Below are 12,413 nucleotides of genomic sequence, written 5' to 3' on the forward strand. Positions count from 1 at the left end.
TCCCGGGCTGTTTGCACGCGGTGAGCTCACCAGATCAGTGACAGCACCGGCCGTCAGCGTCGCGTGGATGGCGGGCACGCCCGGGGGGCACGCGGACCTTGGGTGGCCAGCACACGGACATGCCTCCCTACGTCACACTCAGCAGAAGCATGTTCCTCTGACATGTGTCTATTTGTGTGGTTTCAAGCCAACGTCCAGGGCACGATCAGAGCAAACCTTAATGCTGTGGGAACCTTCTCTCCTTCCTACTAAGCTCGGCTTGGACGAAAACTGTCTTCTGGTTCGAGACAGAGTAAGAATGGATTCAAAGGAAATTGGATGGTCATTGGTCTGTGGATTCTAAGTTCCTCTGCATCAGCCGCCATGGCCTCTCGGGCTGGCTGGTGTGGTGTTGGTGCCGGCTGGCGGCTTGTGTCTCTGATTCCCTTTCAGTGGCCTGGTCAGCAGCTCCTGCCCCTGAGTCTGTGAGAGTCAACGCCTCTCTTCATTTAGATGCTTTTTCCTTCCTCTCTACGACATCCTCTAGACCCCGCTGTGACATCTCTTTGAAATGTCTTTTTGTGTTTCTGTAACAATTCGCCTAACATACTCCATGGGTATCGGGGCTCCGAGTGAGCAGACCTCGTGTTTCAGGACTGTCCTGATCCTGCACCATTTTCGTTTTGACGTCCCCAGGCCCCGGTGCCACGATGTCCCTCCTGTGCCTGGCTTGTGTGGCAGAGAGGCTGTTTCTGTCAGTAACTATTCTCCCCGTGTTCTGTCAAAACAGAGCATCGGAACCCGCTGGGCACACGTTCACTGGCTGTGCAGACTACACGTCCCAGCTTCCCCCACAGCCACGTGTGGCCACGTTATGGCTGGAGGTTTAAGCACAAAACGTGTGTGCAGAGTGAGTCTGGTAAATGTCAGAGAGGAGGCCTTCTGGGTTCTGGGGCAGGCCCTGGCAGGCCGGGTGAGGCCCTGGGAGGTCCTGGGAGGCCCGATGAGGCCCTAGGAGGCCCCATGAGGGGTGAGGGATAATCCCAGCCAGCAGGGACAGGACTTCTAGGACACTTTAGTGCAGTTAGCCTGGCCCTCCTTGGTCTTTAAGGATGTATATTTGTCAAGGTGTATATGTTGGGGGGGATAGAATATATTTCCGTTTAACACCTTTTGAACCTGTTTGTACCTTCTGGGTATCTAGACACATGTGAGTCTCCATCTGAACAGTGGCCGCAGGCCGTGCAAATGTCCGCGGAGGGCTGGGTCGATGCCTACTGCCCGGCCGTGCAGGCATTTTAGCATTGTCACCCGGAAGCACTTTGTGGTGCGTGCAACGGCCAATTGCCAGCAGTCGGTTAATCTCCAAGGGGCCTTCGCTTTGAACTTCGACGCTACGGCAGCCCAAAGTCCCAACTGTTCACCAGGGATTCCAGCTGACTTCAAAGGCTGACTGAACTCAGGTTGGTACCAAGAATGTGTTGGGGAAACGTGACACCCGCAAACTGCACCCAGGGGTCAGCAGAACAAATGGGTCCTCACAGCTTTCAATAATCAGATTTAAAAGCCCTTGGGGTGGCTGGGTGGCTCAGTCGGTTGGGCATCTGACTTCGGCTCAGGTCGTGATCTCAAGGTTTGTGAGTTCGAGCCCCACATCGGGCTCTGTGCTGACAGCTCAGAGCCTGGAGCCTGCTTCGGATTCTGTGTCTCCCTCTCTCTCTCTCGGCCCCTCCCCTGCTCATGCTCTGCCTCTCTCGCCTTTAAAAGTAAACACTGAAAAATTTTTTTAAAAGACAGGGCGCCTGGGTGGCTCAGTCAGTTAAGTGTCCGACTTTGGCTCAGGTCATGATCTCATGGTTCGTGGGTTCCAGCCCCGCGTTGGGCTATGTGCTGACAGCTCGGAGCCTGGAACCTGCTTCCGATTCTGTGTCTCCCTCTCTCTCTGCTCCTGCCCCACTCACACTCTGCCTCTCTGTCTCTCAAAAATAAAAACAAATATTAAATTTTTTAAAAAAGACCTGAGTATTTAAATTATAACACAATTTAGTTGTAAATCCCAGCTTACATTTTCAAATGCTCAACTATCAAAGGACTTTTAAGCAGTAGGAGAAACTGAGGAAGTTGCACCCGCTTTAGGTTCTGTGCGTAAATCCCAACACTTGTACGGATCAAAATGCCACACTCCTATCCAGTGTTAAAAACTGGAACTTTCACTGCTTCCAAGAAATAAAAGATGTTCCTTTTACATTTCAACCAACAAAATAGTTTAATCTGCCAAAGGGTTTAAATAGGAATGTTAAATGCATTTTAAAATTAAAAATCAAGTCTTATTTATGTAAACTATTTAATTCTACCACCCTTGAATTCTTGGTTGAAAGATTTAGTATTGGGATGCTGAATGGAAAGTCTTTTAATCTGTAACTTCAGCCTTTGAGTGTTTACTTTTTCTGAAAGGTGTTGGGGCTAGAAGCTTTGGTAATAATTGCTTACCTACTGCCTATGTAAACACCCTGAAACGTCTCGTTTGTGGAGAAGGAATGGTGAAAAGCATCACTGTCCCTGAAATAGTGGGCCCTGTGGTCATGCTTGCGTCCAAGGGGCCTTTCCCGGGGCTGGAGCCACAGACTGAAGGGCACGGTGGGGTCTGCGAGCGGCCGGTTTCTTCCACAAGTACATTGCAAGGGGAATTAAGAAGGAGATGAGCCCACAGGTCAGAGACGTAAGGGACACACCTGTCAAATGCCATGTGAGGTCCTTGTGTGAATCCTGATGAAGACAAACCGAGTGTAAAAAGCAAACAAACAAGAAAACCAGTGACACACCTGGGGAAATCTGTGTCGGCTGGATCTTGGCTGTTAAGGAACCGCCAATTTTTAGAACATGATACCGTATTATGTCACGTTTAAGGAAAAAGTCTTCATCTCTAAGAGATGTCCACGGAAACGTGTGCAGATGGTTCATAGGCCATCTGGGCTTTGCTTGTGAGGAGGGGCTCAGACCACACGCACCTGGACCGGGACGGGGTGGGGGGGGATGTTGTTCACAGCCGCCGAAACAGGCGGAGGGGCACGGTGGCATCTCGGACTGTTTCCATTAACAGGAGAGAGGAAAGAATCCCCAGGTGAGAAGATACTTGAAATTCAGAACCGACCAGGGATTAGCACCAAAATATATTTTAAAACTCTACTTCTCATCTCTGATAACCAACAGGTAAATGGGCCAAGAGGACTGAGCCCCAGAAACATTCATTCCACCCTGTTTGTTGAGTTACTAGTAGGTTTTAATCTCTGGGGAGATAGGAGTGACCGTAGCAGGTGCAAAGCTTATACTCTAGTGGGGGGGACAGACAGGCCAACAGAAGCAGGACCACGTCGGTGAGCCTGCCCAGCATCCAGCCTTGGGAGGGTCAGCCTGGCTCCCGTGCTGGGGAGGCTAAGGGGAAGGGGGCTCAAGGGACCGGCGTGGAGAAGGGGGCTGGGTCGGGAGGTAGTTGAGTGAATTACAGGCACATTCTGAAGGCAAAGCTGTCGGGATTTGAGAGAAACCAAACGAAGCCAGAGGCGGGTGTGGTGTGGGCAGCCTGCATGGCCCTTGCCTCCCGGGGTGCGGTTGTGGGCCGGCCTCCCGGCTGGCTTCGAGTGACGGCTGACAGAGGCGGGGAAGTGACAGCACCTCACCTGTGACATCAGGTTAGAGAAGGCCTGTGGCGGCCTTCGGGTGCGCTCTCAGGTCTCCCTGCCTCACCTGCCTCTCCTGCGCTGGGGCTGGCAGCTGCCAGGTCGCAGCCGCCCGGCCGGGTGGTCGGTGCAGCGGGCGAAGGGGGCCTGCCCACCACCGGGGGGTGTGCTTGGAGACGGGTCCCCCACGTGAGCCCTACCGACAGCGTGGCTGCACCTGCAGAAGGGACCTTAGGCCACAGGCCTCCCATGGAGCTTTGCCCAGGTTCCTGCCCCCAGAAGCGGGCTGGTGAGAGTCAGGGAGACCCTGAAGCAGGCTGACAACCCACGGGGAGGGGAATGGCCCCAGCTGTCCTCAGGGGGCCCAAGTGGCCGGCCTCCACCCACCCCCCATCCCGACTCATCAGTCACTGAGCATGGGGGCCCGGAAGTGGGGTGGTCACTCGGGGGAGGCAACATGCTGCTGGGGGACGGGGGTGGGGGGCGGCTGTGGCTGGGTCTGCAGACTCGCCCCCTCTGGGGAGGCGCCTGCCGGCCGGGGGGAGACGGCCAAATATCTCAGGGAATGGTAGGAGGGCATTTAAAGCGAAGATCTGCCCACGGGACCGGCCCGAACGGGCAAAGGGCGACAGGTCCGAGCGTCTGGGTCCCAGGGGCCGCCCGCGGGGGCTGCCGGCGATTCCCGTCCCACGATGGGGGAGCCCGGGGCAGGGGTGGGCGGGCCAGAGAGGACGCGAGCACACGGCAGAAACCAGAGATGCTGTTTTATTTACACCACGAGAGCAACAAGCTGTCTGATGAGGTACAAAACACTGGACTCCGGGTGGAGTGGAGTCGGCAGTCAGAGGAGGGGACACGGCCGTCGGTGAAAACCCGCCCACACGGAACAGAACGAGAATGAGAAAACCGGGAACAGAATCTCCAACTCCACGGAGCAAAAAGAAAGAAACGACCACTGGAAGGTCCAGACGATCGGAGGGAACGGATTACGTTACAGAAGAAAACGGGAGGCTGCCGCGGCGAGGACCCGGCCCGGAGCGCGCCGACGGGCCACACGCGGGCCGCGGCGGCGCCGCAGCGCTGTGCAAGCTCTTGGGCAAACGGGGTCAGCCCCCCTTGTGTATATTATAATACGGGTCATTCTCATCAACTGGGAAAGAGCGCCTCCCCCGCGGGGCACACACACCGAAAACCCCAACAAACAAAAGTGTCCGCCTGCTCGTTCCTCCGGGCGCAGACTTGTCGTCACGTCGGACGAGGCGAGCCGGGCCGGGGACGAGCTCCGCGTCGTGGCGAGGAAGAAAGGGTCTCCTCTCCATGCAAAGGAGGGTCTGAGCCCGCGGCGCTCACACAGGTCACGACTCTCGGCTTAAAGTGACATCTTGGCCACGCGTGGTCTACAAGTAACTAGAAAGTCACCACAGCTGTGCGGAAAGGGGCTCTCCGGGGCTGTGCACCGTCACCGTCGGCGGCCACCGGGCCGGCCGGAGGGCAGCGCGCGCGCCTGGCCCTGTGCAAGATCCAAGGAACAAACAAAACAAAGCGAGGCAAATGCCTCCAAGTCAACGGAAGAGAGACGGGCAGTTCACCTCGAATTCTGTGTAGTTTCCCTAAAACAACTGTTTCCACATAAATACAATAAACTCTATTATTGGCATGTCACAAGTGCTAGATAAACTTTGTTTCTTAATATGACAAATGTTTAAGTAGTCCTTTTTTCTTTTTCTTACAATAAAAAGTACAATTTCTTAAGAATAGGTTCAGTAAGACGCAAACGTTCCCCCCCTCCCCCCCACCGACTCTCCTTCAAGGTTTCGTTTTACAGAAAAACTCCCATCTGTCGAATCTGCAAATGTCGTGAGAGGGGAACGAAAAGGCATTTTCCTCTTCCCCAAAGCTGCCGAGTCTGGCGTGCAAAATCTGTGTACGATATAGACATGCCGGCTTCACAGTCCATGCAACCTCCAGGTGTAGGAACTTAAAAAAATAGATTCATATATGTTTATATATATATTTATATATGTATCAATGCCCATAAAACACGTGGGCCCGAAAGTCTACAAAAAGAATGGAATGAGCACGTGGCTGTGACCAGCGAAGGAGGAATGTTCTGATCGAAAATTAAAACCGACAAACTCTGCCGCCCTGGCTTCCGTGCGGAGCAGCACCCGGCGGTCCTTCCTCTGGAAACGGGTGTTCGAAAGTAAGTGGAGAAAAACCGAGACACTCTGACAAAGCGGCCCTCCGGAGCCGGGCGGCCGCCTGCTGGTGGGGCTCGGGCACGCCGGGGCGCGGCGGGAGCCGAAAGGGCGGGCGCCACGCGTCCCCGGCAGCATCGTGGGGAGTCCCGCGGGGGGGACCTAAAGTGCTCGCTCGCTGACCCCCGGCCGGTGCCCCCGAGGCCTTGGCAAAGGAAGAAAAAGGCTAAATTAGGCGCAAGGACCGGAGAGGGGAGATGGGAGGCGCCCCCCACCCCCCTCGGCGCAGGGGTCCTGCAGACCCTGGCGGCTGGCGGCGGGGAAGGGCCGAGTGTGTCTTCAAAGAAAAGAAAAGGCTACACGGTAATGCTTTAAGCACATCTGTGGGGCTGGGGCGCGCGGACACAGCAGCCGCGCCCCCCAGGCCTCTCTGCCGAGGGGTCTCCCCGCAGGAGACGGGGAGCAAGCCCCCCTCGGACGGCTCCCTGACCCAGTCACTGTAAAAAGCGTGAGATGACCTCTTCCTCTCCGAGAGCCGGGGCCGGCCGGTGGCGGAGGGGGGGGGCCCGCGGGCCGCGTGGAGCAGGGCCCCGGTTGGCCACGGGCCGCTCTGCACCGGCCCGGATGGCTGAGCTGGCTCCCGCGCACCGGCTCCTCCCGCCAAGGTGGGCTGGGCCCCGCAGCAAGGAGGGGCCGGCGGGAGGGGGTGCAGTCACACCTGCCCCAAGACCTTTCTGTCCTACTCTCAGGCCGCCGTCCTGGACCTGACCACCAACGTCCCCGTGACCGAGCCAACCTAAGAATCTGGATTCGCTCGGTCAGGAGTCCGCCTGCGTCAGTGTCTCAGAAGCTACCCTGTGAATGCGACCAGACTCCGAAACGCGGCTTGGGGCTCCCTCCTGACGGGAGCGCCGTGCCCGAACTCTCCCCGCGGCTCTGAACTCACTACATGCTTTGGAATGAAACTGGTGTCTTCAAGTGCTGAAAAATAAGTTACCAGTAAAAAGTGACGGTCAGTTACTGTCCAAGACAAAAAGAGCAAAGACTGGCTGCCCTGGTCAGGAATCTGTGCTGTCCCTGCAGGCTCGCCAGGCGGCGGGGGGCCCCTAGGCTCCCGCAGCCACAGGCTCCAAAATCCGGGGCCTGCTGCTTTCGGCCGGCCCCCGGCCGTGTGGCCGCGGCGGAAAAACCCAGAACAGGTGTGGGCCTCACTCCGGCCCCATGCATTTTGCTGACATGCTTTAAAAGGTCTTTGGAAAACTGAATTTAAAATCCTATCCTGACAACGTGGCCAGGCAAGTTGAAACAGGAGTTTCATGAGTGCTGACGGCCCGAGGCGTCTGGCAAGTGACCCTGCGATCCTCCCTGCGCGGCTGCCGAGGGGAAAACACAGCACCCCCTGTAACACTACCGGTGTGGAGGGAAGAAAAGCCCCTCGCTAATGGGCGCAGCCGTGGGGGGCGGGGCTGGGACAGCCAGTCACCGCCAGGAGCCTGCACGCCAACCCCCCCACCTCGAGCTCACTTTCTGAAAACAAACCGAGGGCAGTTCCGTGCACCGCAGCAAACTGCTCGCTGTACGAAAATAAACAACAATGAAAATAATAATAAAAAAAAAAACCTTTAAAAGTTTAAAAAAAAAAAATGTACAAGCAGGAATTTAGAAAGAAAAAAGGTTTAGACATTATTACCATTCAGGAAACTGCTAAATGGTGAGAACAAAATGTAAAATTCACAAAACAATGCTTATTCAGGATCTCCTTGTGGAAAATTCATACAAAAATCAACAGCAAATGTCTATCCTTTGCTATAAAAACTCATTAGGTAAATATGTGCGAGGAGGCTCGGACCAGGAGGGTCCCGTCCGGAAAGAGCGGGAAGGACAGCTCACACCCGAAGGCAGCCGTCCAGTGGCGGACTCGTTGGCGATCTGGAAGCTATCCAATCTGGAATTCAAAAATACGTGAGTTTCAAACTAGATCCCTTTCCGTAAGCACCTTGATGTCTAGTCCACACGTCATTCATTCGCCAGGGACCTTTACGACCTGCATTTATTATATATATATACTTTTTCTATAAATGCATTATAAATATTTTATCAAGATTTCATAAGAATCAAGTTTCTTAGCTTGGAATACATTGGAATATATATTATACATATATATATTTATTTATACCTAAAACTTAAGCAATACTTCATGCTACTTGCTTTTAATGAAAAGCATTCCGATCCTAACACTGGAAGTGAGCCTAGGACATGCTTCACAACCAAATGGAGATGCTCAATTGTTAAATGACGTACGAGAAAAGAACACTTTGGATTCATTTAAAATTTGTCGGACTTCAAAACCCCCAACAGTATTTGCCACTTTGCTGGAACTACCTGCACGTCTCTTAAACAGCACTAAAGCAAAACAGGGGCCACGGGACGGCAGCCCCCCCCGCCCCAGCAGCGCCCCCCTCCCCTGGCCAGCACGCAGCGGCCTCGGGGCGCGTGGGCCACCCCCCCTCCCCCGCCAGGCCCGAAACTGTCCCACCGATTCCTGCTGTTTATTTTTTCTTAAGGCATTGTTCCTCAGACTTCAGAAAACCCAGCCACAAAAATCCATCAGAGCAATAAAAAAAAAGGCACAAACTCGCATCTTCCGATGGCTTTGAGAGAGCAAAGCCGGGTCCCGCAGGCTCACGTTCCTGCGCGTGTCCACTCCGCCCCCCCGCCCGGCCGCAGACCCCGCCGCTGCGGGCCACGGAGGCGGCCGGGGCCTAGAGAACGTTCTCGTTAAAGAAAAAAAGAAGCTACGGGATGAGTTGAGTGGTTTCCACGGAGACTGTGGAATTGTGGGTGGTAATCAACAGTAAGCACCAGTTTTAATCGAGTCCGTTTTGTGTTATCAGATCTTTGATTTCCGTTTTCCTTCCCTCGTGGCGTCGAAGTGGGCGGCTGTGCCGCGAGCCGCACGGGCCTCCCTCCTCCGCGGCTTCCCTCCGGGAGCCGAGAGCCTGGCCGCGTGTGTGTCCGTGTGTCTGCGCGGCCGGCGTCTGTCCCGGTTCCGCGCAATGCTGCCCGCCCGGGGGGGGCCCGGGGGCCGGGCAGGGAGGGCTCCCCGCTGCCGCTCAAGCCCTGGCCAGAGATCGCGGGCAGGCCGCAGAGAAACAGGAGCTGTTCTTGGCGGAGCTTCAAGACAGGGACAAACAGACAAGAGAACCGCAGCTCCGGGGGAGGCTACAGGGGCAGCTCCTCTTCCATGGGCTCCTCGTCAGGTCTGCGGCGGCACCCCGGGGGGAGCAGGGGTGCGGCGGGCACGGCAGAGGGAGAGAGAAGCGGGGAGGGTCAGGGGGGGTGCCCACCTGCTTCGGGGCGTCTCCCGCACCCGCGCCCTCCTGCTGCCCGTTCCGGGCTCCCTGTGCCCCTGCCCCCCAAGGGCGGTCGTGGCGGGCCCCCCGCTCCCGAGTGAAGGGTCTCCAAGTGCTTCTCCGGGTCTTTGGCGCCGTTAAGAGCTAGCCGTGCGCGTGGGGACCCCTGCCCTCCACCCCTCCGGGGCAGGCCCGGTGCATAAGGCAGGGCCTGCGGGAGAAACCGCGTGCCTCAGACACAAGGGCCGAGTCTGGGGCGGTGTGCAGAAGGGGGCACCGTTCCCGGAAGGGCCCGCCGGGCCAGGGCGGAGGCGCTCACCTCTTCTCCGCGGGCTTCACGCCCACGGACAGCGAGGCCATGGCGGTGACAGTCTCGGCTTCCTCGTTCTCGCACTTCTGGGCCTCTACCAGAGAGTGTCCCACCGTGGAGCAGAGGCGCGGCAGGGAGCGCCAGTACTGGCCTGGGGCAAGGGAAGAGCTGTTACCGGGAGTCACCCGCCTTCCCGGGGTCTCGAGCCACACTCCTCCCGGGCGCCTTGAAGAGCACCTCTCTCGGGGGACAGAAGCCGGGGTACCCCCTGGCTCACAAACGCTGGGCTCCCCCACACTGCCAGCCAAGTCCTCGGGAGTGGGGCCTCTCCCCCGACTCGGGCACTGCCCTTGCGAAGGGGCCTCCCACACAGACCCTCTGAGATGGGCGGGAGGCGGTGGGCCTAAGGGACCCCCTCAGCGTTTGTTGGCAGACACGGGCTTCCCAGCAGGGAGGCTGGCGGGGACCCAGTGTCTGCGCAGGGAGCGCAGGGCGTAGCCTGCCCGCAAGACAGTCCGGGTGATGTGGGTCAGCCCGTGCCCCCGGGAGGTTCCTGCTGAGCGCTGGCCCAGGCAACTCACTGTGGATTTCTATGACTTTCTCCATGGACCGGACAGCGTTAGCATTGGGTCTCTGCTGCAGAACCTTTTCCGGGAGAGGATCAAGCTAGAAAAAAAAATCGAAACACACTGTGAATACAGATATAGCCCCATGTGTGTTGAAGCGGGACGCTCAAAGTCAGCACCTCTTTGCTGAGCGTACTTGCTAACAGAGAAGAGGAAAAACCCAAATATACCTTTGCTATTTACTATACGATTTTTGTTTAAAAATTTTTTTTTAACGTCTATTTATTTTTGAGACACAGAGAGACAGAGCATGGGCAGGGGAGGGGCAGAGAGAGAGGGAGACACAGAATCTGAAACAGGCTTCAGGCTCTGAGCCGTCGGCACGGAGCCCGACGCGGGGCTAGAGCTCACGGACTATGAGATCGTGACCTGAGCCAAAGTCGGACGCTTAATCGACTGAGCCACCCAGGCGCCCCTATACGATTTTTGTTTTAAACAAAGGTAGATTTTTTTCATTACGAATCGTAAGATCAAGACCTGAGCTGAAGTCGGACACCTGCCCCTAGATTTATTTTCTTTAGGGTAATTTTTGTAGGAGACCGTCGGTCTACTCGTGAGTTGCTGCGTCGGGAGTCACCGTGTCAACGAGCGGCTGGTGTATAAGACCTGGGGCCTCCTGGGACACTGCACCACAGGCTCATCAGTAGGGGAAAGCATGGCTACTTTTCGGAAATACTGCTTTCGTGTCCCTAGTCTTACAAAGAATGCCTGAACGCCCCATTGACGATGTTCTTCCAAAACTGGGGAAGAGGTAAAAGGAAGAAAAGTGAACAGAATCTCTCAGAGGGGAGGGACCTTTTGCTGCAAGATTTTCCTCCAGTGCAGGCAGCAGAAGGTAATCAGGAAAGAAACACAAGACAACCAGAGGGGCCACAGGGCAGACTGGAGTGTCCCCAACATGACAACCAAGCACGCTGGTTCAAATGCATCACGAAAACACAAAAGTAATTCTAAAAAACTTTAAAGGATTAGACAAGCCTTTAAAATGCAGGGAGATGTGCTGGGTTCCAGAAGGAAGCAGAACCTGCCCAGGGCAGTCACACGTCCTGGGACAGCCCCCCAACCCCCCGAAGATGAGCTGGCCTCACGTGGACAACTGCAGAGCAGGACTTGGTTCTTGGCCTTGGCTCTGCGGAGAAGGGACACAGTCCCCCTGAGAATCAGCCCGGTTTACAGGCCGCTGCTTGCAGTGCTCGGGTGCCTGGCAGAGCAGCCGCAGACCCTCTCGTGAGGACCGCGTCCCCAAAGCAGGCTGCCGACCAGGAATGCCAGCTCAGTTCCTTGAGTGCCCAGTCAAAACATCGTAAGACAGAGGTCAGCCAGCATGGACTGGGGTCAGGAGAACAAGCTCTCGCCCATCACTCTCCAGCAGAGGGCACCAGGCTCCTTGGGGAAATGGGGGATTTTCCAAGGTTGGCGCAGGGCAGGGCTGAGAAGGGCCTGGTGGTCTCGAGGGACCAGATGGCAGGTGGTGCCGACAGGATGCGCATGAGGCCCATCGGGAGGGAGGCACACAGGGGGTACTGAACTTCACACAGAGCATGAACGTGTCCAGGAGTCCGTACCGATGGAAAAAGCGATTGAACAAATCGATGGGGGGTGGGGAGGAGACATGTTCCTGAAGAGGGATTTCAATAACTTCTGCACAAGCCCCCTCTCCAAGACGTGGAGTGTCACACCTTCCCATGTGTCCCCTCGAGTGTGAGTTGAGCCCCTCTTCCCGACATCCACCACAGAGCACGTGTGGAAGTGGAGAAAGGGGACTTCACACAAGGCTCAAGGTTCACTTCGGCAGAGATAAGGCCCGGCAGAGATAAGGCCCCTGGACAGAAGCAGGGGGGCACCTGACCCCACGGTCTTCCTCCCCTGTCCAATCGTAAGGAAAAACCAGGCAAACGTCAATTGAAGGACGTTCTACAAAACACCTGAGTAGCATTCTTCGATTGCGGAAAATTGTCAACGTTTCAAAAATGACAACCAAGGGAAGCTTGAGAGGCCCCCACAGCCCAGAGGGGGTGAGGACAGGGCATGGCCGGTCGCACGGTGGGGTCCCGCACGGAGGCCGATGCGGGAGGGGCGGTCGTGGGAAGGCGAGCGAATGCTGGGCGTGTTTGGGCATGAGCAGTGCCGTCCAGGGTTGGCTCCCAGGCTGAGGTCAGACGGGCCGAGAGGAAACCGTGCGAGGGGTCAGCTATCCAGGATTAAAGGTCTAGTAAAAAAACCACAGATTTATGTCCTCAAAGACCGCACTTCTTGAAATGATCAGTTTT

At 56.2% G+C, this 12,413-nt stretch overlaps 1 protein-coding gene across 8 annotated transcripts in view; it reads right to left on the reverse strand.

The window, feature by feature from the left end:
* Positions 1–4,403: 4,403 nt before the first annotated feature.
* The window catches only part of HDAC4 (histone deacetylase 4), a 253,583-nt gene continuing 245,573 nt past the window's right edge, over positions 4,404–12,413 (reverse strand). For 4 of the 8 annotated variants that reach the window (XM_042950747.1, XM_042950746.1, XM_042950744.1 and 1 more), the window contains exons 24-26: positions 10,099–10,183; positions 9,527–9,668; positions 4,404–7,799 (exon numbers count right to left, since the gene is read on the reverse strand). In XM_042950747.1, coding sequence (XP_042806681.1) covers positions 7,661–7,799; positions 9,527–9,668; positions 10,099–10,183 — 366 coding nt within the window. In that variant the 3' untranslated portion in view covers positions 4,404–7,660. Of the gene's footprint in view, positions 7,800–9,028; positions 9,117–9,526; positions 9,669–10,097; positions 10,184–12,413 lie in introns of those variants that run through there. The other 4 variants (XM_042950748.1, XM_042950749.1, XR_006205794.1 and 1 more) reach the window with 3 other exon arrangements.

The sequence above is a fragment of the Panthera leo genome, chromosome C1 (assembly GCF_018350215.1).
Source record: "Panthera leo isolate Ple1 chromosome C1, P.leo_Ple1_pat1.1, whole genome shotgun sequence".
Lineage (NCBI taxonomy): Eukaryota > Metazoa > Chordata > Mammalia > Carnivora > Felidae > Panthera > Panthera leo.